Source organism: Puma concolor, chromosome D3 (genome assembly GCF_028749965.1).
Source record: "Puma concolor isolate L17-30 chromosome D3, mPumCon1.1.hap2, whole genome shotgun sequence".
In the NCBI taxonomy this organism is placed as follows: domain Eukaryota; kingdom Metazoa; phylum Chordata; class Mammalia; order Carnivora; family Felidae; genus Puma; species Puma concolor.
In genome coordinates this window covers 6,037,016-6,061,205 of record NC_141678.1, presented here as the reverse complement: position 1 = coordinate 6,061,205, position 24,190 = coordinate 6,037,016, and the positions used below count along the sequence as shown (strand labels likewise).

The 24,190-nt window shown below is 46.7% G+C and overlaps 1 protein-coding gene across 1 annotated transcript in view; it reads left to right on the top strand.

Annotated features, from left to right (window-relative positions):
* ZNF664 (zinc finger protein 664) overlaps nt 1-23,759 on the top strand; it is a 45,054-nt gene extending 21,295 nt beyond the window's left edge. The window contains exons 3-4 of the mRNA XM_086681491.1: nt 19,569-19,634; nt 19,738-23,759. Coding sequence (XP_086537617.1) covers nt 20,334-21,119 — 786 coding nt within the window. The 5' untranslated portion in view covers nt 19,569-19,634; nt 19,738-20,333 and the 3' untranslated portion in view covers nt 21,120-23,759. The remainder of the gene's footprint in view (nt 1-19,568; nt 19,635-19,737) is intronic.
* The last annotated feature ends 431 nt before the right edge of the window (nt 23,760-24,190 follow it).

Sequence of the window (24,190 nt, the reverse complement as noted above, 5' to 3'; positions counted from 1 at the left end):
GGAGGTAGATGCCGCTTCTGTTGTGTGCCCAGAGTCCCTGGCCTTGAACAGAACAAATAATCTCTTAGCCCTGTTACTTGGCAGCATAAAGGCACCAGGGACCTAAATGGCCTTTTCGTTTATGTTTTGTGCGCCAAAGCCTGTAGAAAAAGGTTAAGCAGAGCTCTCTCTTCCCTTGGAGTTGTTCCACTGCCAAATTAATATCTGGTTGAGTTGATTTCTGGTACTTCCTGATAATTTGTGAGGAAGAGGAGTTCCTAACCAAGCTAGAGACAGGTTTCATGTTCTCTCTCCGTGAACAGAGGCATCCATTATGTCCAGGGGGAACAGTATGATAGAATTGTATGGCCTTGGCCCTGGAAATCAAGGTCTTACAAGAACACATTAGTGGATTGCTGCCTAAAGGGATAATTTCCGAATCCTTTATAGAACACCTCTCTGGGTAGACAGTTATTTCCTGTGATGTTCATCTTTCATTTCTCTTGTATAAAACTTTGGAATTATTGTGGAGGAATGGGGGGGAGCGTTTTTCTTCAATAATAGTAATGGCTGATGACAAATTACTAACCACAAGTAAGTGTTCATCTTACCGTTTGTTCACATACTTCTAAACTTTAAGTGTTTAACATGGAATCTCAACTGCATTTTGGTCTCTGCGTCCTTTTAATGCTTTAAAAAGTGTTATTAAGGACCCCAAAGAGCTTTCTGTTTATGTGGGTTATATGCATTGACATTTAGCATAAATAGAAATTGAAACCAAAATTTTACAAAAATATGTAACTAATTTATTTAAAAATAAGGATAAACCCATTTTGTGTTAACACAAATGACATTTTTATGAAAAACAGCTATTTTCCAAAAAACATTTAGTAGGAAGAATGGCAGTGTTTACATTTTCATAAATGTCCTTAAATGTATGAGGCTTAAACAAAAGACATCTTCTATGTTCAGTCTCTGAGTTTGTTGTTTTGGTTGAAGTAGATGAAGACATCCGGCCTCACACAGATGATATAGTTGGAAAAGGGATTTTTTTTTTTTTTTTTTTTGGTAGCCTTTTCAGTTAACTGTGAGTTCATTTGTGATATAGCAGTAAAACTTGACAAGTGGTAAGCTCGTAAAAGCTAGCTGCAGTGTGAATCTGAAACCGAATCAGTGAACTTTTTGTATTTTAGTGTAGCAAAACCCATTGGTCTCTCTTGTACTTTGAACAGATCTTTTACCCGTGATGATTTTATTAACTCACACGTTGGTCATTTGGAAAATACTGTTTCACCGAGTTATGTGGATCTTGCAAATGTTCACACGTTTCATTGTATGTAATAAAAAAAATCATGTTTATAAAGGATCACTGTCAGTCTCACCGGAAAAGCCTTCAAATATTGGAAAGCTGTAGAGCTCATGGGGGCAGGCACCACTTTCCTAAAGTCCCAGTTTTCACCTGAAAGTTTGAGTTTGACCATTGGCAACACATACCGTCAGGTATTTCCTGTTCAGTGAAGTGTCTGCCCAGCACCCAGGTCTGCATCACCAGTTTGTCATTCTTTCAAGTGAAAAATGATGTTGTGTCGAGAAAGGGGCTAGTTGGGCTTGCAACTCAGTCGTGCAAGTGCTTTTCCTCGAGGCAGCTGTTGCACTGTGCTAAGCAAGCTGGTATACTTCCCATTTTAAACGTGGAATATGAAAAATAGAGAATTTAGAAATATATTTGTATATATTTAATGCAGGTGTAATAAAGCTAATAATATATTTAAGTATAATCAATAGGTCTAGATTTAATAAAATAATTTTTACTGCTTTTTCAAAGGTATTCTTAAGTGAAAAAAAAATTCATAACTCTTGGTACATGGAGGTGAAGAATGCAATTGACTACTGGCCCTGTTTGGTGTCTCTGCCTTAGGATTTCATAGGAGGTGCCTAAGGAATCCACAGTTTTACCAGCGAGTGCTTTTGATCCTCAGTGCAAATCTCAACACAGTGAAAAAAGCAAACAGTGTCTTCGTGTTATTCTGAAAATCATTTTGATCTTGTTTTGTACGGGTTTTGGAACCCCCAAGAGTCTTCAGATCATATTTTAAGTTAAGAACTGTTCGAAGACAGTAACTGTAAAGAACTGAAATTACTTTTTCTAAGAGTTTGGACAAATTGTTCAGGATCTCCTCACAAGTTAGGTTTTTTGCTTTTTGTTTTTGCCAGGGACTTGTGGCTGTTGGACGTATTTCAGCCTGTCGATGTCTAATTTGTAGGAATGGAATACCTTTCAGGGAGAGTAGCCAGGAAGGCTCAAACCGGACAACTGCCCACTTTTATATTACCTGCCTGACCCTTGAAGATGTTTGACTTCATGCCCCTTGCTAGAGGACAGTTTTGTTTAAGATGAACCAGGCCAGATGTTAGGCACTTAGCACGTTGTATGGGGAGCCTCGCACCTGGTGTGAGTAAGGAAGCCATGTGAAGGACGTGTGTGGTTAAACAGAATGTAGAGCATACTTTGAAAATTTCTGTGGGTGGGAGGAAGGGGAGCACGGATAGGGAAAAAAGAAAAAAGAAGGAAAGAGGTGGATACCACAGCACATCCAGCTTATTCTGAGCTAGGAAATTAGGGAAAAGAGGAGTCTTTAGAGAAAAGGATTTCTTTCTCATTCTATGGCCAATATTTATTCTGAGCATTTTCGCCAACGCAAGAAATGGTCTGAATAAAACCTGAAACCTTTTAATAGGCCATCCATCTGGATTATTTATTCTTCAACCGACATTTGGCTGTGTCCTGTGAGACTAGCATAATGCTATATGCTAGTCACTTGGTGAGCAAAATGGACCCGGTTCCTGCCTTCATGGAGCTCCTGTCTACATGGACATTAATCAACAGATGATAATTACAAATTGTGAGAAACGTGTTGGGAGCAAGGATCTAAATCAGAGGGTGCTGAGCTCTTGTGATTAGGAACTATTTCACTTGGGAGCATTACCAGGGAAATGAAGAGTATCCGGTGATCCAGAGAGGTGGGTAGTACAGACCCATTTTACAGACAGGTAGCTGGTGCTCAGGTAGATTAGGAAATGGTCTGAGGCCACACTGGTAGTGATAGGAATAGGATTTGAGCAGCGACCTGTGGGCCCACCCTGTGTTTAACTACCGTGTAATACTGCCGAGCCCCAGCCTGTGTTGGGGAGAGTTAGAAGTCAAGTAGAGTGTTTTGGGTTTGTTTTTTTTTTTATAGTTTATAGAGAATGTTTTCATGTTAAGGATGAGACCTTGGTCAGGCATTTGTGAAGAACCACATTTATCCTCTGGATTGGTGCTTCACAAGGTTTACTGCATGTTAGGGTCTCTGGGGGTAGGTAAGACTCCCTGGGGATCTTGCTAAAATGCAGTTTCTGACTAAGTAGGTCTGGGGTTGGGCCTGAAATTCTGCATTTCTGGTCAGCTCCCAGGTGAGGCTGACAATGCTGGTCTGTGGATCCCTTTTTGAAATCGGGCTTCTAGAGCCAGTTTTCCTTTTCCACATACCCTTACTGCATGTGGATCCCAGTCACTTCAAGCTTTGGAGAGGGAGAACTGAGGCGAGTGCAGATTGTCGTTGGTGGCTATGTGAAACGCGTCATCAGTTAGGGTTGCTTGTTAACCGGCAGCAGAGAAGGGCTGTGGCTCATATAAGGTAAGAAGGGATTACAGAATTGAAGGCCAGGTGGAGGAGCCCGGTGGCCCTAGAGGGTCACGACGGTGGAAGCTACTTGAACATCTGTTCCGGGCACCGTCAGCGGGCCATGTGGAAGAAAGACCTCCACTCATTACTCCTCAGAGCCCTAGGAGAGAAAGTCTTGGGCGAGCTCAGGTCTGCTCCTTGCCCGTGACTACTGAATAGCGATGGGGAGTCCCTGGGGACCGGGCTTTCACACTGGAAGGATGCGGCACCCAGCTTTAGTGCCACTTAGGAGGGAGAGGCGGCAATGGTGCAGTCTGGAAAGGGAGCAGCAGCTGGGAGGTGATGAAGTGACCGCTGTCGCCCGCAAGTTCCTGGAGCTGCTCCCAGTTAGCGGTGTAAACCCTGCGCGTTCAGCAGGCGGGCAGATTGAGGAAAGAGAAAAGATGTTGAGCCCTGGCTCGTGCATCGTCTTGTTTCATTTTCGTAACAACCCTAAGAGATAGAAATATAAGTGTACGTGTCATTTCTCTTTCACATTTGAGGAAATTGAGTCTGAGGCTTAGATAACTTGCTTACAGTCCGACAGTAGAAAAGCTGCAAAGTGTGTATTTTGCAATATAACACAAGTTGGCAGAAGCTACTGCTTCTTGGGGTAAGAGGTGGCTTTACGTGGGCCGAGCATTGTAAGGATTGGTGGAAGTTGGGGAGGATGCATGTGGACGCAGGGAGCTGAGGTGCTTGGTGATTCGAGACCTCGGAGGTAGAATGCCCGCAGGAACAAATTGCTGTGTTGATGGTAGGTTTTTACGGGTTTTGATGTATGTAGAGGAAGAGTGGAATCTTTTTTCCTTTTAGAATATTTTCTGGTGATCAGGCCTTCAGGGCTAGACCGAAGCTCTTTCATGCTCTCAGCCCCCTAGAGGCCACATGGTATTAAGGCTTGTCTACTGGGTGATTCCTTGACAGGGTTTATGTTGATTTAGGGACATGTCGAGATTGTAGTTGCGGTGGGAAGGGAAGCGGCGTGGCCAAGTGGACGGAGTCTTGTGTGCACTTAATGTGTGGCACCCCAGACTATTCCACTCCGTGGCACGCGGACAGGCAGGCTTTGTCTTGGTTGTGCAGGAATGAGCCTTGTTCTCTCACTGGCCAGGCACTGAGGAGAGGTTCCTGTGACCCGTTGGCCAGGGCAGAAGCTATGCTTCAAATATAAAGTCTTTCATGACTAAATTTTATCTTATTTCTAGATGGAGCATTCTTTTCCATCCCTGCCCACTTCCCTTTGATTTTGAGCCTTAAAATTTTATTCTGAGAAGTATTCTTTCCTATCATACACAAAACTGTAATTTGGTAGAGCTAAGAAAGGCTTAAAGCTCTTCTTGAGGCCACAAAGCTCACAATAGATACAGGCTAATTTTAAACTCTGGCTGGTCTACCATGTAACCTGTGCTCACTCTCCTTCACCACCGCTCCCACCGGGGGGGGGGTGTGTGTGTGTGTGTGTGTGTGTGTGTGTGTGTGTGTGTATGCGTGCGTTGCGAGAGAGAGAGCGAGAGGGAATGGGAGTGGGAGTGTGTGTGGGTTTGTGTGAGGGACTTTTGGTGGGAGGCGAAGACTGTATATACCATTTATGGATTTATTTCCTTTGGAAGTTGAAGCAAAGAGGGAACTGTTGGGAAGGAAAGGAAAAATTAAGATCTTTCTATGAAATATAATCTCTTGAGTAAAAGAATGTAAATGAGATATGCAACTTTTATTCTTAAGTGAGCAAAAGTGAAATGGCTCAGGTTTTTACAGAGTGGAAAGGGCTTGGATCCGTGTGAAATAAGCATGTCCCATTCAGCATCCCAAAAGAATAAATAAATGTCTATTGTGTGTATTGTAGGTGGGGCCCGAAGAGATCAGTAGAGGGGGCCATGTTACTGAAAGCATTCTGTGTCCTTCTCTTGTTAGTTGCCAGAGCTAGTAGTTTCCTAGGCTGCAGCTTCCTGTGGCTGTGACAGTGTGCCACAAACGGGGTGGCTTAAACAACAGAAATTTATTCTATTGTGGAAGCCAGAAGTCTGAAATCAAGGTGTCAGCAGGGTCGTACTCCCTCTGAAAGCTCTAGGGAAGAATCTCTTGTGTCTTCTAGCTTCTGGTGATTGCCAGCCGTCTTTGGCATTGCTTGGCTTGTGGACACATCTCTCTAATCTCTGCCCCCATCTCCACACTACTTTCTAGCCCTGTGTGCATGTGTCTGTCTGAATTTCCCTTTCCTTTCTATTATAAAGACACCAGTCATTGGACTCAGGGCCCACTGTGATCCAGTGTGACCTCATCTCAAGTAATTACATCTGCAAAGGCCATATTTCCAAATAAGGTCACGCCCTGAGTTTGCAAGTGGACAAGGATTTTTGGGAGACAGTATTCAGCCTAGTACACTTTCTCCTGCAAAGCTCTGGCTGTCCCAAGCTGACATTGATGAGTTCATGCTGGAATGAATGTCGGCACTTGGTGCTGCAATTAGAAGATGGGGATTTAGCTGTTGAGTTTTGATTGGGTTGCAGTGGAAGGGAGATTCTGACAGTGTGGGCTTCTGAGGCAGAAGATGTGTTGAGTGCAGTGAAGACTTGAAGTGAATCTTTACATGATTGTTGGAACCCACGTTGGAAGACAGTGTTCCCTGTTCCAGAAACTGAACAGCGTTTCCAGGAGGAGTGCTGAGGCCAGATTCACTTCCTACTAGAAATGCAGCTGCACAGCAGCCCACTTAGGCACTGATGTCCTCGTGGAACTTGGTGTTTCAACCCCCACTGGGGTCTTTACCATACTTCACCTCCTGTCTGTGCACAGACCCCATCCTTCTTTCACTCTTAGGAACTTTGGTGGTCTTCTGCCTTCCTGTTTTTCTTAAGATCGAGTTCTAGCTTTCTGGGAAGACCACTACTGCACAGGTGTCTTGCCACTGTGAAGGTTATGTTTTCTGAAGAATCAGTCCTAAAAAAAAAAAAGTCCTTAGCACTTAAAGTGGTCCTGTGGCTTGCAAGACCCTGTTGATGCACGACTCCTGCTTTTGCCCTGTCTTCTCCTACGTGCTGACCTTCCCCTTCTTCTTAAGGTTTGTCATCCTGAATATCTCTAGACACCAGCTGTTCCCTAGGGTGGGACCCTGTGCCCTCCTGCTCTTTGTGGCTAACTCAGTTTGTCCTTTGGATTTCCGTTTAGAAGGAGAGTCTCCTGGAGTCTTCCTGGTCATGCTGAGACTAGTTAGGAGGCCCCTTGTTCAGGCAGCTGTGTCTGCAGGTGTGAGCCTCTGTGACAGCCCTGGTCATGCAACACTGGACCTGTCCCCTTCCCCTCCTAGACTGTAAACCGCACGAATGCAGAAACCATGGCTATTCTGTTCATCATAGGATCCTCTAGCGCTTAGCCCAGTGCCCGACAAATACCGGGGACAAGATAAATGTTTGTAGAGCGTATGCCTGTGCACACGCACGCTCTGAGCCTATGTCTAGAGGTTCAGCGTCCAGGATGGCTGCGTCAGCCCTCGTCTTCTAGGCCTGCTTCTGGGTGGCGGGGCAGTCATCTACACAGAAGATACTAAACATGGAAGAGCCAGAACGTAATAGGGAACTGGGAACGTGAGGTTCTTCTTATAAAATACTTCCCAGTAATTAAGGGACCTAGAAGTTGCTTTGGATTTCACACTTACTAGTCTAGCGCATCATCATCTGAGCTCGTGCTCATCTTTGTTGAGTCTTCTCCAGACCTCCCGGACACAGTTGTCTACTCTGTAGACATGTGAGGAAGATTAATCACGTGGCTACTTCAACCCATTGCAGTTAGTGGTGGTTATTTTTGGGTGAGTGTGGAGCATAGACCTACCTTCTTGCCCATTCTTGTTTTTATCCTTCCCAGAAAGTGTGCCCTTGTCCCTTGGAGTGAAAAAACTATAACCCACATGTTCTGACAGATCCGGTTCTAGATAGGAAGTTAGGTTGGTCTCTGCTGAAATAGATTTAACTGACAAATTAGAGTCAGCTACCAGAAAGTAGGATTATTTATATTTAATGCTTTGTAGGAAGTCTTGCAGCCATAAAACTGTAGAAAGACCTGTAGTACTTTCTGTATTTCTATGTAGTTTGGGTGATTCTGTTTTCTCAAAAACTAGAAAAGAGGTAATTTTCACTTGACTTTATGACAGAGTAATTATGGAGTTTTTTTAAATGACTAGATTTCCTGAGCCAGCAGTCTGAATTTCAGAGAATACATTCGAGATGAAAAAACAAAAAAGGGCGTCCAGAGAGCAACGGTAGCGATGCGCCGTGAGCGGGCCCCACTGGGACAGAGGACGGACGAGCCAGAAGTGTGCAGTGTGGGTGTGAGGTGTGCTGGCAGGAGAGGACGGAGTGCTCCGACTCAAGGCTCTCTGTTGCCTTGAGAAACGGGGGCTCGGGAGCCTGTGCTGGAGGTGAGGGCGAGGTGGGCCGGAGGCCGTGGGTTGCCAAGTACTCCGGCAGCCTTCAAGGCTCAGTCGAAGTTGTTGACACGGGAACGTGGGTCACGATCTTCCCTGTCAACACACAAAGGCCGAAGTTTGTATTGGGAGAGGTGACGGTCTCTTCTAGGTGGACAGCCACTTTGCCCTCTGACTGTCTCCGTCTGGCAAAACCCCAGTCCCGCGGACACTCGCCTGTTGGCCTTCACGCCGCGCCCGAGCGACGGGCCCCTCCCGTGTTCCCTCTGCTCGCTCCACACAGCCGTTTCAGACCGTCTTGTGCAACCCCAAGCCCTCCAGCCCCCCACCTGCCCTCCCCTCCTCTGCACATGACCTTGCTTCCTGCCGGCTGGGACCTGGCAGCTTCCCACCCTCTCCTACGTCTTGCTGCCTCCCTCTGCTACAGTGGGTGGCTGGCCTCCCCCTCTCAGGCTGCCTTTCTGGGTCTCCGTGGGCCTTTCCAGGATGTCTTTTCTCCCATATTTTGCCTATCCCTTTGAGTGGAATTCTTCCCATTTCTGTTTCTTTCCTGAACTTTTCCTGGAAGCATCACTACAGACAGCCCCCAACTGTAGGGGACAGCTTGATGAGTGTTCACAGCCCTGACATAAACACACCTGTGTAAACCAGAGACCGGCCTAGGCAGCCGTGTGGCCGGGACCCCCGAGCCCCTGTGCTCCTTTCCACGTGGAGCTCCTGTGCCCTCTCTGTTCCTGACGGCGTAGATTAACTTTGCCTGCGTTGAACTCTGTGTGAATGGAGACATGCAGGATGTCCTCTTAATGTTGGCAGGTACTCCACTTCTCCCCAGGTGACCTCATTCCAGCCCCTGCTTCGGTGTTCATAGTTCACAAATTTGTATCTGATCAAGTGCTGCCGCCTTCTCTGAGTGCCAGTTTCTTTCATTCAGCTACTGTCCCCAGCATCTACTTTTCGATATTTTACAAATGTCAAAAATCGGAGTCCTGTTCTTCATCTCCAAACCTAGGTTTCTTAGAGTTTCCTGTCTTAATGAACGGCTCCACCTCCACCTGGTTGTTTACACAGAAAACAGAGCGGTCGTCCTGGGCATCTCTTCTTCCCTCACGCATTTGTTCCGTCCACCAAGCCGCCTGATTTTTCTATCCTAAGTATGTCTTAAAAATATCCACTTCCTTTTATCTCCACCACTGCTTTGGTGCAGGTTACCATTCTTTGTAACCCAGCCTCCCAAGGTGACCTCTGACATGTTGGCCCCCCGGGTTCTCCTGTTCTCCTGCTTTCCTCTCACCTGTTGACTCTACTTTAGTCACAGTTGTCTATTTAAAAATGCAAGTGATGGGGGCGCCTGGGTGGCTCAGTCAGTTAAGCATCTGACTTGGGCTCGGGTCATGGTCTCACGGTTCATGGGTTCGAGCCCCGTGTTGGGCTCTGTGCTGACAGTTCGGAGCCTGGAGCCTGCTTGGGATTCCGTGTCTCCTTCTCTCTCTACCCCTCCCCTGCTCGCACTCTGTCTCTCAAAAATAAATAAATGTAAAAAAAAAAAAAAAAAAGTTTTTTTTAAACTGCAAGCGATGTTCCCACTTTAAAATATACAAAAACTAACTACCACTTCAGTGGCTTTCCGTTGCCCTTAAAGATCAAGCCCCACGACTTCAGCGCCATCTCCCCTTTCTCACCATGCACAGTGTCCCCTCTGGGCCCCTTTTCTCTCCTAGATGCCTTGCTCCCTCCCATGGTCTGTTGCGGATGCTGTGCCTTCAGGTTGAGTGTCTCCTGTAGATCTGAGCTCCAACTCTTGCTTCTTCAGGGCAGTCTTCCCCGACCCTCCTGACCAGGTCCGCCCCACTGCCCTTGGAGTCATGGGCTCCCCGAGCGCCACCCAGGGCTGCTTCGTAGCACTTAGCATAGTTTGCGTTTTACGTTTCTTGTGGACATCTTTGATGATGTCTGTTTCCCCATTAGATGGTCATTTCCGCACAGGGAGAGACTAGGTGTGTTTGTGTTGAGGGCACACATGCTCAGTAAACATCTGTTGCTTGGTGACCTGTGGAAGACAGAGACGAAGGAGTCTTAGATGTCCTCTAAATTCACTGGTTCTCTGCTGTTCTTGCTGGTTGGAGCTGGCATTTAAGAGGCAGGGAGGGGAAGACCGCAAACAAGGAAATGCATCCCTACATACACAGACTAACTCGGGCGGTTGTCCATGAGGGAAAGTGAGAAAACCCAGCAGAATGATGTGCTGCAGGGTAGGAGGCGAATCAGTCTAAATTGGTTAATGGAGCCGCCCTCTGAGAAGGCCCCGCCAACGCTCTCACTGCTGAGAAGATGCCAGCTTGCGGGGGATCAGGGAGACGCGTGGGCAGGGGAGTGTTTGAGGTGCTGAGGGGGATCAGGCTTGGTGAGTTTGAAGACTGGAAAGGGGATGAGTGAGGTGGCGTGTGGTGTGCAAGAGGATGTGGTGGTGAGACTGGGTGTCCCCCGTGTGCCCCGGTGAAAGGAGCATGCATTTTATTTTTAGAATTTTTTTTTTTTTCAACGTTTATTTATTTTTGGGACAGAGAGAGACAGAGCATGAATGGGGGAGGGGCAGAGAGAGAGGGAGACACAGAATCGGAAACAGGCTCCAGGCTCCGAGCCATCAGCCCAGAGCCTGACGCGGGGCTCGAACTCACGGACCGCGAGATCGTGACCTGGCTGAAGTCAGACGCTTAACCGACTGCGCCACCCAGGCGCCCCAGGAGCATGCATTTTAAAGAGCAGTGGAGGGTTAAGGTCGAAGCAGGGGTGTGGCACGATCTTATTTACGTTTTTATTTTTTTTTTTTTAATTTTTTTTTTTCAACGTTTATTTATTTTTGGGACAGAGAGAGACAGAGCATGAACGGGGGAGGGTCAGAGAGAGAGGGAGACACAGAATCGGAAACAGGCTCCAGGCTCCGAACCATCAGCCCAGAGCCCGACGCGGGGCTCGAACTCACGGACCGTGAGATCGTGACCTGGTTGAAGTCGGACGCTTAACCGACTGCGCCACCCAGGCGCCCCTTATTTACGTTTTTAAAAGGTTGGGTTGATGCCTTGTGGAGGCACAAGAGTGAAGCCGAGAGGTGGCGGATTGAGCAGCTAGGGGCTTCATCTGAGCTTGGCCCGGGTGGTTGTCGTGGCTGCGGAGACAGGCTGGGCAGGTAGACAGAAGTCATGGAGGGAGGCAGGTTTGGCGAAGAGGAAGTCAGGTGGGTTCCCTGCGTGGATGCTTCTTGGACGGAAGAGTCAGGAGGGAGCAGGCTGAGGGCTTGGGTTTGGGGACACTTTCTGTGATGTAGTCCTGGGCTGGAGGTAAGACTTGGGAGTTGACATCAAGATGGTATCTTAGGCCGTGTGACTGGGTGAGATTACTTGGAGAGAGGTTATAGATCTGGAAAAGAAGGGGGGCCCCCGTTGGAGCCCCGAGGCACCCCAACATTTAGAAGTCCAGCAGAAGAGGAGTGTCCAGCAAAGGAAACACGGAGTGGCTCATGAGGGAGCAGGGTGGCTGACAAGGAGGGGACATTAGTGCAGGCCACAGACAGATGTGTCGTATGGTCCCGTCTGGTGGACGAGGACAGTGCCCGTTGAAGGTCACAACAGCCTGGATAAGAGTGGTTTTCAGTGAGGGTAGAGACAGACGCCTGGCGGAGAGAATGTGACGCACGAAGCTCTCGGGGAGTTTTGCTGCGCAGGAGAGCAGGTATTTGGGCCGATAGGTGGGGCGGGGCTGTGGGATCCAAAGAAGTCTGTTTGAGGAAGGAGGGGCAGAGAACATGTTTGTATGGGACGGACCAGCAAGTGGGACAGAACTGTTGACGACATGGAGAGTCATTGCAGGATTTGATTTTGAGGAGGCCTCGGAAGTGCTGACGGGGCACACGTGGCAGGACTGGCCCGTGAGGAGCAGGAAGGAGGAGGAAGGAGGCAGAGCGCACAGGTGTAGATGCGGCCTGTGGGAGAGTGAGGACGCTGTCGTCACGTTGTTCCTGTTTTCTCAATACGTTACTTTGGCAGGTTACCAGCCCCGAGAGAGGGAGGTGGAGGGGATCCAGGAGATTCGAGGAGAAAGGAGGACACGGGGGACGTTGCTGTCGTGACTGCAAAGCGGCAACTGAAAATCCTGGAAAGCGTGTACCGAAGGCTTTCAGAAGAATTTGTGGAGGCCTGGTGCCCACCCGAGGTTTGTCATCGTGAATTCGGGAAAGCCTGGCGTCACTCGGCTGTTTTGGGTGCCCGTATGGATAGGTGGAGAATTGGATTTAAGTAAGGTCGGGGTGTTATTAAAATGGTGTGACAGGGAGAAGGTGACAAGAGAGTTAACGGTGAGCGAGGAAGAGGCGTTCTCCTGATGGACGGAAGTGGAGTGAGCGGGTGACGGGAGAAGAGGAAAGGTTATTGCTTGTGAGTCTGCGGGCGAAAGACTGCTGGAGTCGGAGCCGGCAGGGGACGAAGCACCAGGCGGCCAGAGGGTGGCTTGCTGTTGAACAGACTTTGGAGACGGTGCAGTTACTGGTGATGACAGAAACGAGGTACGGCCTCGGAACCGTGATGGAGGAGGAGGGTGGCCGGTGAGGGGGTGGGGCTGCAGAGTCTGCGCCAGGAAAGGAAGTGGGAGAAAAAGGCAGACAGGGTCTCGTTAGCGGGACAGAAAACGATTAAAAGCAGACTGGAGGTCCTGTGGGAACAAAGGAAAGGTTCCGTCAGATTAGCAGAGTCAGAAAGCTGGAAAGGCAGGGTGTTGTGGTCACATGATAGGGTTTCACTGAAGACACGTCAGCTGCTGTCACCGCATTTGTGTCCTAGGTCCCCATCCGTGTAGTGATGTGCCCGAGTTTGCCTGGCTCCGTGATGCCTGTGCGGGCAAAGTTTCTTTAGCTCTGTGATTCAGAGTGCTGGTTGCCGGTGTGTATCTTTCTCCTGAATCTCTTTCCACCTTCACTACAGGGATCTCCTGGGCAGAGGCTTACCGCTTTTCTTTCTGTTACGGAAAATTTCAGATAAACTCAAAAGTAGAGGAAGTAACAAAATGTACTTCTGTGTACCCTTCATCCAGGTTCAAAACCTATCATCATACGTCGCTATTCTTGCTTTATGTACTCCTTTGCGTCTTTGTTCGCATGAGAAGCCAGTTTATCCACTGCAGGCGACTCCAGGTTCACGTGAGTATCGGCATCTTACTGAGCACTTGCGCAGCCTGCATTTCGGAAAGGAAGAAAGTATGTCCTACAGATGTGTGTCCTTGAGTCTCCAAAGCATGCTCTTTTACATCATGGCTGACTGAGAGCATACAAAATGCCTTTTTGTGATAGGCCAGTACACCTACATCATCCTGATTATTTTCAAAGGAAATAGATGCAAAATCACGTTAGGTGACTTACTCGCCTGGTGTTCTAAGATTAAGTGGAAACACACTTCTAAATCCCTTTCATTCCTTTGGTGGGACTTTGTTCACACAGCATCTGCCCTGCATCTTCTATCCCCAGTCTTTTGAAAGGCATTACTGTCCTGTCCCTACACCAAACCTTCTTCTCCCTCAGCAGCCCCCACCTCTCGTCTGTCGTCGGTGCCAGCAAGACATGGTCCCCGGTCTCCCTGGGTGTGGTCTTGTGTCCAATGGCATGCCCTTCCGCAAGCCTGTTTCTTCAGAGGTCTGGCTGGGAGGATTCAGTGGCTCTGTAGTGGTTTTCTCTTCTCTGTCAGTGGTGCCAGGCCTGGGACGGGTGCCTTTGTACTTCCTGTATCACAGTCCATCTCCGTCAGAATCGCGCCGCGAAGCGTTCGCAGCATCTGGCTTCACGCCTGTGCGCTAAGTCTGATGTCGAGGCGTTTGGCTTCTTATTCCTGTAGGAGTGTAACTGGATTTTTCTCCCCTGCTGAATCAGGGTGATTAGTCTTGATCTTATGTCGAGATTATACTGAGTGTGATCCAGCTTTCTGGAACATCGGTCACAGTTTCCCGACCTCCCCCTCCGTGGTTGGCATTCTTCTGATACCTCCGTCGTCCCAGCACAGCGGGCCCCCGTGGGAGGCCGTCTCTCCACGTGTTGTACTCCTCGGCATCTCTCTTCTCCAGCACCTGCCCTGTGAAGACAGGGTCCTTCTGCTCTGAGTTCCTGGTTTGCAACTGTAGAATCATTTAAACAAGAAATTCATGAAAAACTAGTGTACTTTTTTCCCAGGCAAAATCGTATTTTTTGGTTGGCCGTGTAAAAGAGCAATATATGTAAAAAGTACGTGCAAAAGTGTGTTTAATCAGGTTTTCAAAATCCACATCCATGCCTCCTAGCACAGCATCCTGAGCACCTTCTAGGGTCGAGAGGCTCTTATGTGTACATTCTGCATCAGACTCTGGCTCAAGTTTTAGAGGGAAATCGGTGTCCTTGCTCTGTTCGGACTCTTGATGTTTGCACCCTGCAGGTGTGACCAGAGGGGGCCCCTTCCCCAACGAGCGTGTCTGCCTGCAAGGAAAATGAAGGCCAGAGCGGGGGCCCAGTGTGTCTTCCACAACTTCCAGACTGTGGTGGAGTTTTAGCATTGCCTCTTGGTCTGGGATGGAGAGTGCTTGTCCTGAGCAGCCCTCAGAGGGGCCATAGCCCTGATCTCCTAGCTGTGAACCCCGCGCCTCCACCTCCAGGTGGCCCTTCCCGGGCCAGCACCCAGAGACTCCTTTTTAACCTCTGGCGTCTCAAGCATCGGGTGTTGGCTTGCTGATCCCTCATTTTTAGCAGTACTGAGAGGTCAGTGCTGATTTGGGTGTTGCTTGGTGTCACAATGTTTAGATGGGGCAAAGATTTCAGTGGATAGAGGGAGGGCCCTTTTTCACAGAAGGTGGTTGGGGGCACATGGGCTAAATTTAAGCAGTTTTTCTCTCAGTTCTCAGCTGAACTCTAACTTCCTGTTTGAGCAGTTCTTGCCCACTGTAGGTTGAACCCCCAGACTGCTGGGGGCACTCCTGAGGTCTCATGTGGAGAGACTGAACGTTGCCCTGGGCAGTGCCAGGTGACCTCAGGGCAAGGTTCCTTCCTCCTGGGGTCGGAAAGGTGGTCCCGCAGTCCTGTCGGCTGTCCCCTTCAGCGCTCTTACGGGACGGGACGTTGGATATGAGACGTGTCTTAAGTGAGAGAATCTTGGGAGCATGTGATTTGGGATCTGTAGGATTTTTTTAGCTCGTATTTGCTATCTTGCTTTCTAGTCTCCTTTGTATGTACAGATGCAGTGGGGCAGGTGGTGGTTAGGAAAGTGTATGGCGGGGAGGCTTTTTGTGTTGTTTGTCCTTCTGTTCATTGGTTCGTCACATGGAAGATTGGCTGGAGTTCTTCTTGCTTTATCTTTTTTTCTCTTTTTCCTGAAGAATGTAGCTAGCCCTGCCCCCGCCCCACGTGGTAAGACTTGCAGGTATGTCTAAGCATTTCTGCCTGGAGAGAGGGGTGCCTGATTCCTCCTCGAGGGAAACTCTGGTGGAATTCAGGCAGGAATTCCATGTGCCTGAGCTTTGGTGTGGAGATTCCGCCTTCTGAGCAGTTAGTTCCGACGGGCGTCCTGACCCTCACTACTTCTGTTTCCAAGTCAGGAGAGCCACACGGTGTCCAGGCCAGCCGGTGAGGGACAGAGGGCAGGGTGTGGCAGTGTGCCTTGTCTTCCTGCCCTGAAGCCACGGACGCCTCTCTCTCGGGGTACATGCGGTACTACGCACATTTTCTCACGCTCAAGGTTGGTTGCGGAAGTCAGCTATTCGGGGGAATCATATTTGTTTAGTTGTTTCTGGTTCTGGGATTGGTTTGTTGCTGCAGCAGGAGCAGGAAAAGAATGTCTTCTCTGCATTAACTGATTTTTTGTCATAAAAATTTTCAAATACACGGGTATAACATTGTACTTATCATTTATCCATCATCATGTATCCATTACCTAGATTCAACAGTTACAGTGATTTTGCCACATATGCCTTATCTGTCCTTTTTTTTTTTTTTTTTTTAACATTTTTATTTTTGAGAGACAGAGCGTGAGCAGGGGAGGGGCAGAGAGAGAGGGAGACACAGAATCCGAAGCAGGCTCCAGGCTCTAAGCTGTCAGCACAGAGCCCGGCGCGGGGCTCTAACTCACGAACTGTGAGATCATGACCTGAGTCGAAGGCGGACGCTTAACCCACTCAGCCACCCAGACGCCCCAATTATCTGTCCTTTCTTACTGTTTTTTTTTTGTTTGTTTGTTTGCTGAAGCATTTGAAGACTCCTCTCCGACATCATGTCACTACATTCCTGCAAGCTCCACTGTACGTCTTTGAAAACACTGCCATTTGCACGACTATAGGGGCAGTAAGACACCTAACACAGTTGGCCGTGTTCCTTGTATAATCTGATACCCCATCCCTCATCATGTTTCCTTCGTTGTCTCCTTTCAGCAGCTGGTTCATTTGAATCAGATTCCAAAGAAGGTCCTCATATTACATTGCATTGTTAGGCCTTGTGTCTGTTTAGGCCTGCGTCTCGAGCAGCTCCCCCCACCGCTCCCCATTTCCAGGGCATGTACTTGTTGGAACAGTGGGCAGCCGTCCTGTGGACTGGCTCCTATTTTGGTATTTTTCTGCTTGCTTTCTGCCATTTCTTCTCGTACCTTTATATAAAAATGATGTCTAAAGTCTGGGTTACGTACCAGTTCAATCTTTCAGCAAGAATGTTTCGAAGTGATGCTGTGTGTTTCCTGTGTTTCCTGTCAGTCACATGCAGGGCTACACACAGGTCTGCTTGCTCCTCTTTGAGTGGTGCTAAGATTGATGAGGATTGATGAGTGGGTTTAGGTGATGACAGCCCGATCCTCGCAATGTCGAGTTTCTGGTCATGGTCAGGTATTTCATTAGGGTTATGCATTTCCTAGCTGGGTTGTCACATGACCTCAAAAGATAGTTCACAGAGGGAAGATAGGATGGACGCACAGTTCTTTCCTTTTAATTGCCAGTTTTTAGGGTAAAAAGTTGGTGCCCTAGTTACTTCCAGTTTTGCTCAGTGCCTTGAATCTCTGTCTCTCTGCCTCTGTCTGTCCCTGTCTTTGTCTCTCTGCTCCCCGCCACCCCCATTCCCCACCCCTGAAATCAGGGTAAACTTGTGAACTTTTGTATATTTAATTTGTTTCAGTAGATTGCATTCATTATTCCTTTTTGGATGCTCAGTTGTCCCATTTTTGGCCAGTGGGAGTCTCTTCATAAATTGGCATTGCTGTTCCTTTGGCATGAGTCTCTTGCTTTCTGGCATAACAGGATGTCCCAGCCTCATTTTGTAAAATGCTCTGGCCTTGAAATCAGCTGTTCCTCCAGGGATCCCTGTGCCTTTTGGTGGAGAAGGGTGTTTTGCTGTTGATTGTCACTGCTTCTAGGTCTTTCTGGTGGATAAAGCTAGAAAAGACATGAATTCAAACTGATAAATTTTATGTTGTACAATTTTTTCCTTAACTTTGGTTTTATGTTTGTATCTGGTTTATCTTAACATTGAATCTTGGTTCCTCACAACGATCGCAAAATTACTTACTTGCATGATCCTTATTTATACACCAGTGTAAATGACACACCAGTGTTGTTATAACTAACAAGCTACTGAAAGAAGTTTGATTTCTTTGCGGCTTCGTTTGTTGACAGAGCGTGTCCCTCTGAGTACAGCACACTAAGTGTGGATGTTACCGACTTGAAAAGTCATTCTTTTTGTTTTAAAATTTTAGGGATTGTTTCCTTTTTTTGGACTTAGTTTATTTTTGGAATATATATAAACATGTTTCCAAAGCTGAAACGACATGATAAGGTACGTTTGGAAACGTTTGACTTCATCTTTGTCTCCTTCGTCTCCACAGATAACTGCTTACCTTCGGTTTTGTGTTATCTTCCCTGTTAATTTGTGTACATGATGTAAACAAACACACATCCGCATTTGCATCCTTGCTTGGCACAAAAGTCAGCGTATTATATATACCCTTCTGTGTCTTGCTTTGTTCGTGAAACAGCATGACCGGGGTCTGCTCTCTCTCAGTGCATAGTGTTCTTCCTCGTTCCTCTTTTTGAACAGCCAAGCAGCATTTTATTGTGAGGATTAACTAGAGTTCGTTGGACCGGTGGGCTGTGCATAGGCCGTGGGTTGTCTGCAGTTTTGCTGTGTCAGGTACTGCCTCACTGAGTAACCTGGGACATCAGTCACTTCCTGCTTTTACCAATATATCTGGGGATGGAAGTATGTGTTACAGAACAGAGGGTAGATGCATATCTAATTTGTCCAGCCGTTGGCTATATTTTTGCTGAAATTAGTTCAACTTCAAAATCCTAACACTTCCACTTAAAAGCAGTCCAATTTATTTTGCCATTTTATTGTTAAAGACATCTCTTCGTTTGCCCGTCGCCCTGTCTTTGTATGGAGCATATTATTGAAAGTGTTCAGGAAGATCCGTTGATTTCATTTAATGAATTAATTGAAGTGTCACTTACTGACTATAGATTACAGGGGGTGCAAAGATTGGTAAAACATGGTCCTACACCTCACAGGAGTTCAGAGTTCAGATAGAATATTTTGGGATCTGTTTTCTTTGTTTCCTGATCATTCTGTTTGTTGTATATTTTGTCCCATGTTGGTCATCAAAAGACTGGTAATAAGGCACTGGGAAATGTGCCTTTATCTGCTGTACCAGAATGAGGCAAGATATGCCTGTTGGGGGACGAGAGGGTGTTGGGAAATATTCCATAGATGCATATGCAGCACGTATGAATTGAACACCTCCCCTTCACCAGAACGTAACAGTGAGCAGCACACACAGTTCCTCGCTCATGGCATTTACATCTTAGTACAGGAGATCTATCAAAAACCAAGGAACAGTGAGAAAACTACAAGTTATATGTGCTTTGAAGGAATCAAACAAGAGGTAAAAAGAGAGTCTCAGCAAGGGGCCTTCTTTAGGTAAGGGAGGGGCAGCTGACACAGCAAGGCCCACACAAGGTCGGGCAGAAAGCATTTCAGGCACTAGCTTGGGGTGTTGCGAACTGAAATAGAAAGCACAGCGAGGTGTGGGGGAGAGTTGGAGGTAAGGTCATGCAGGGCCTTGGGTATTCACTTAAAGGTTTGGATTTTAATTACATCAGGAAACCAGTGAGGACAATTAAACAAGGGAATGGCATTCGATACCACTTTGTCATATATTTATTCTTCCTGTAGGCCAGAAGGCTACTCAAATCTGATGTTTTAGGTCTAAAGCAGCACTGTCCTTTCTGAAGTTCAAAGCGGAGATAGTTTTCCTTCTTGCTCCTTTATGCAAGACAGCTGTTTCTCACATTCAGGTCTTCTGAGGATTTCTTTTCTTTTTCAATAATATTCCCTTGACGATGTTTAGATAATTACAATAAGTGGTTGTAAGTGGATTATATATACTTGGGCTATGAACAGGAGCATGATATCTACAAATTCTCTTCTTCAGACCTGCAAATCTAAGAGATACATCTCTCTGGAAGATAAGAGAGCTTCTTCCTCGAGATCAAAAAAGGTCTGTATTACTGTGTCACATTTATATGAAATTAATTATGGAACCAATAGCATTTGCCGGAAAAGAGGCATTTTCAATATATTTGCTTATGTTTTCGTTACAGGAGACTGGAGTGATACCCATGTAGGGAATCCCCAGAAGGAAGGATTGGCACACGTGGAACCCAAGGAGCTTGCTTCCTGGGAAGGCTTCTGTCTGATGTGTAGGAGGCAGAACGTCATACTGACTCTTCAAGGGGAGGCTACAGGGGATCGAGATCGACACGCAGTATCTCACCCTCCACCACAGGGGACACTGTGCGGTCCTTTTTCTAGAAGTGGGAAGTACGAGATTGTTCTACAAGAAGAAGATTCCGGGGGCTTAAAAACGCAGAGGTTTGCACCTTGGGAGCCCCTTGGAATGTTGACAACTCAGGATCTGAAGGAAAGTTCTGTGTTCATGAGTTACAGAATTCATGTGGGAGTAAATGTCACTTTATGATCAGTAATAATACTGAGTGAGGAGCACTATGCAGGAAGAAACCTTCCATAGAAAGACGGGCAGGGAGAAGCTCAGGCCAACCATAGCCCTACTGAATAGAGCAGGCCTGAGATAAACTGCCAGGATGGCCAAATAAGAGACTCTATGAAATAGCAGTCCTTCAACTATAGTAGTCGTAAGGAAATTTCCTCCTCTAAATCACGATACCAAATAGGAAAAATGATCTACAAGTGCCCCATGTGTAGGGAATTTTTCTCTGAGAGAGCAGATCTTTTTATGCATCAGAAAATCCACACTGCTGAGAAGCCCCATAAATGTGATAAGTGTGATAAGGGTTTCTTTCATATATCAGAACTTCATATTCATTGGAGAGACCACACAGGAGAGAAGGTCTATAAATGTGATGATTGCGGTAAGGATTTTAGTACTACAACAAAACTTAACAGACATAAGAAAATCCACACAGTGGAGAAGCCCTATAAATGCTATGAGTGTGGCAAAGCCTTCAATTGGAGCTCACATCTTCAAATTCACATGAGAGTTCATACAGGTGAGAAGCCCTATGTCTGTAGTGAGTGTGGAAGGGGCTTTAGTAATAGTTCAAATCTTTGCATGCATCAGAGAGTCCACACGGGCGAGAAACCCTTTAAATGTGAAGAGTGTGGGAAGGCCTTCAGGCATACTTCTAGCCTCTGCATGCATCAGAGAGTTCACACAGGAGAGAAACCCTATAAATGTTATGAGTGCGGGAAGGCCTTCAGCCAGAGTTCGAGCCTCTGCATCCATCAGAGGGTGCACACTGGGGAGAAACCCTATAGATGTTGTGGGTGTGGGAAGGCCTTCAGCCAGAGCTCAAGCCTCTGCATCCACCAGAGAGTGCACACTGGGGAGAAACCTTTTAAATGTGATGAGTGTGGGAAAGCCTTTAGTCAGAGCACCAGCCTCTGCATTCACCAGAGAGTACACACAAAGGAGAGAAACCATCTCAAAATATCAGTTATATAGAGTGTTTTGCTAACAGTTAAAATTCTTAAAACCCATAAGTGCCACTAGGAAGGAAACCCTGTAAATACCTACATTGACCCAAGAAATTTTTACAGCAAGCCCCAGCAGGACATTCTTTTTGAAGAGGCATATGTGAGGTTGGTTTTTCTGGTTGGTTTTTGTTTGTTTGTTTGTTTGTTTTGTTTTTTGGATTCATGCCAAGTATGTTCCACGACTTGACTTTGAATCTGGAATCCCTCTGAGTGTCTGCCCCAGACGGGCTGTGAGGTCCCAGTCATGGGTGTGTGTTTCCTGGGATTTGGGCATGATGCCTCAGTACTTGGAAATACTACACAGGAAACCGTGATCATTGCCCAGCCTCCTGAGTCACCCTCTGTCTATGCTTTACTTAAAAGTTATCCCGGTGATTCCCCCTTCGGGAGCTCATGCCCTTCCTTCTCTTGATTCAAACATACTGGTTAATGAATGCATTTGAAGATGGACAGCTCCCACTGAGATAGTGTTCTGGTATTTCTGAGGTTCTCACTCGATTCAGCCCCTACATATCTTTCCATATATCCCATTATTTCCGAACCCACTTTACCAGTGTGTCCTCAAAACACCCATAAATATCCACCCCTTCCTAGATGGCATTAAATTTCATTTTAGATTTTAGGTGACTCATAATTTCCATTCACTGGCCTGTCAGAGAAATCATTGGCAGACATACATGCCCTTGAACTTTTCTTGAACTTTTCAAAAAAATTCTCGTGGATTCTGCTAATCACTGTGTCTCTATGTTAGACCTAATTTTCTAGTGGTTTCATCACATATTTTTAACTTGAATTTTTTTTTTTTTTTTTTTTTTTGGAAATAGCTGAATGTAAATAGGAAGAAGCAAGCAAGCGAAGTTAGAACTTTTCTCCATCCAGAATTGCCCTCTCGGGCTCCTCTTGTAACACATGGAGCTCCTTACTAGCTAGGGGAGACCATAGGAGAAGTGGATGGTTGGAAGGAGTCATGAATAATGTTTAGTCTCTGTAATTTTGGGCAATAATGTGTAGGAGTCCTCAGTACCTTCACTGAGGATTATGTATGCATTCATTTTTAGGCATGAATGTCTATGTTACTCTCTCCTTTCCTTTCTTCGTTCATTCAACAAGTATTTATTGAACACCTCCTATGTGCCAGGCACTGTGCTAGGTGCTGGGAATACCACTGAGTAAGACAGACAAGGGCCCTACTCTCATGGAGTTTACTTCTGGTGGAGGAGACGATACGCAAGTAAGCAAATACATAATGTAGTTTGAGATAGTGATTAAGTGCTATGAAGAAAATAAACTAGGGTGATGATTTAGAGTGGGGGTGGGTGGGGGTGGGGCATCATTAGACGGCAGTCAGGGAAGGCCTTTCTGAGGGTGGCGTCGGAGTGAGCGTGCAAGGCTGGAGGCACTGGCCGGCCAGCCCCGCCACCGCGCCTGCGTCTGTGGAGTGGAAGGCGGCTGGGCGCTGGAGCGGAGCGAGCAGTGGGGAGGGGGGAGATGCTGAGTTGCTCAGTATTCTGACGTTTATAGGCCCTTTTTTCTTTTCTCCTTCTTGTTCTTGCTCTTTTTTTTTTTTTTTTTTTTTTTTTTTGTGTGTGGCTAGATTGATATTAAAAACTCATGTGGAAGGACTGACTCAAGGAATGTTTAGAAGACCAAAAGTCCCCAATGACGAGAACAAAAAGCACCTAATTTTTAACTTTGTTTCTCTTCTCATTCCTGTTTCCATTGATTTCCCACATGTAGTCCTTATGCTCAGGAAGTCTTTGGGGGAAGTTAAGGGTCTTTGAAGCTCTGAAATGGGTGAGCAGGTTCACAGTGTCTGTCAACTGTCTTAAGAGGTTGGGAAATGAACTACCCAAAACAGTCGTCAAAATACTGAAACAAAGCTTGATTTTCTCTTCATATTTGAATTAAGTTTTTCTGTTTGACTGGAAGGGGTTTTTGTGTAACTAAAACCTCAAGGCATAAAGGAGATTTAAAAGGAGCACATAACTTAGTGGGTGGGCCATGAAACTAGAGATGGGGTTCGGGGGTAAATGTATCCCTGTTTGGATTTTCATCCAGATAGCTCTGTTCACAGCCTTTGGGAAGTCCCTCCTCCTGTGCGTCCTCCTTTCCCAGGAGAGGGCCAGCCGAGTCACTGGGGGAAGCCTCTTCCAGGCCTGACGCCCTCGACTACGATTTACTGTAGTGTCTTACCCTTGTCCATGTCGCGGTAGGCTGCGGTGTTAGAGAGCCGCCTAGACTTTTAGTTGGTAGAGAGACAGCTGAAATATCATCGGTAGGATTTTAGTTTTAGGAAAAATCAGTTTGATTTCTAGCTTTATTACTATTAGGTGTGTGAGCTTGGGCAAATCGCCTAATCGTGGAGTCTGGTTTTCTCACGAAATGAGGACATTAGGCTAAATGATTTCCGAGTTTCCAGCTAGTCCTAGAGTTCTATATTTCTACATAGTTGAATTATTTTATCATGCTGTTGCTGGGGGATATGACTAACACTTTTGAAGCTACTAATTTTATGTCGAGCTTTAAAGTCCATAATTGTTATCTTCGGAAAATATTATTTGACCTACAGTATGTCCAAATCAATTTAATAAAATCACTTTATAACAGGGTTCTGTGCTTGACACGTGGTTGTGTGAATTCAGTGGTCGTGTGTTTTGTGTGTGTGAGGGGGAGGGGGAGAGAGAGCGCGCAATTGGGGATGGCTTGTGTATTACTGGGTATTATGCCTAGGGTGACCATATGATTTACTGCCCAAACTGGGCACTTAAGAGTATAGGGGGTGCTGTTAATGAGGACCACAGGCCTGAACTGGGACTGTCCCAGCAAATCAAGTTGTGAGGACACCATGGCCCAAGCAAGTAACAAATGACTGAATTGCATCCGGAGTAATTCAGAGAGGAGGTGCAAGGTCTGTGGCAAACTGGAAAAAGCATGCCTTTCTGAAGGGATGGCCCCTGCTTGCCTGTAGCTGTTTATTTCCATGCTAGAATATAGGCCAAAGGTTCCCACATGCTCTGCTCTTTTAAGAGAAAACCAGCA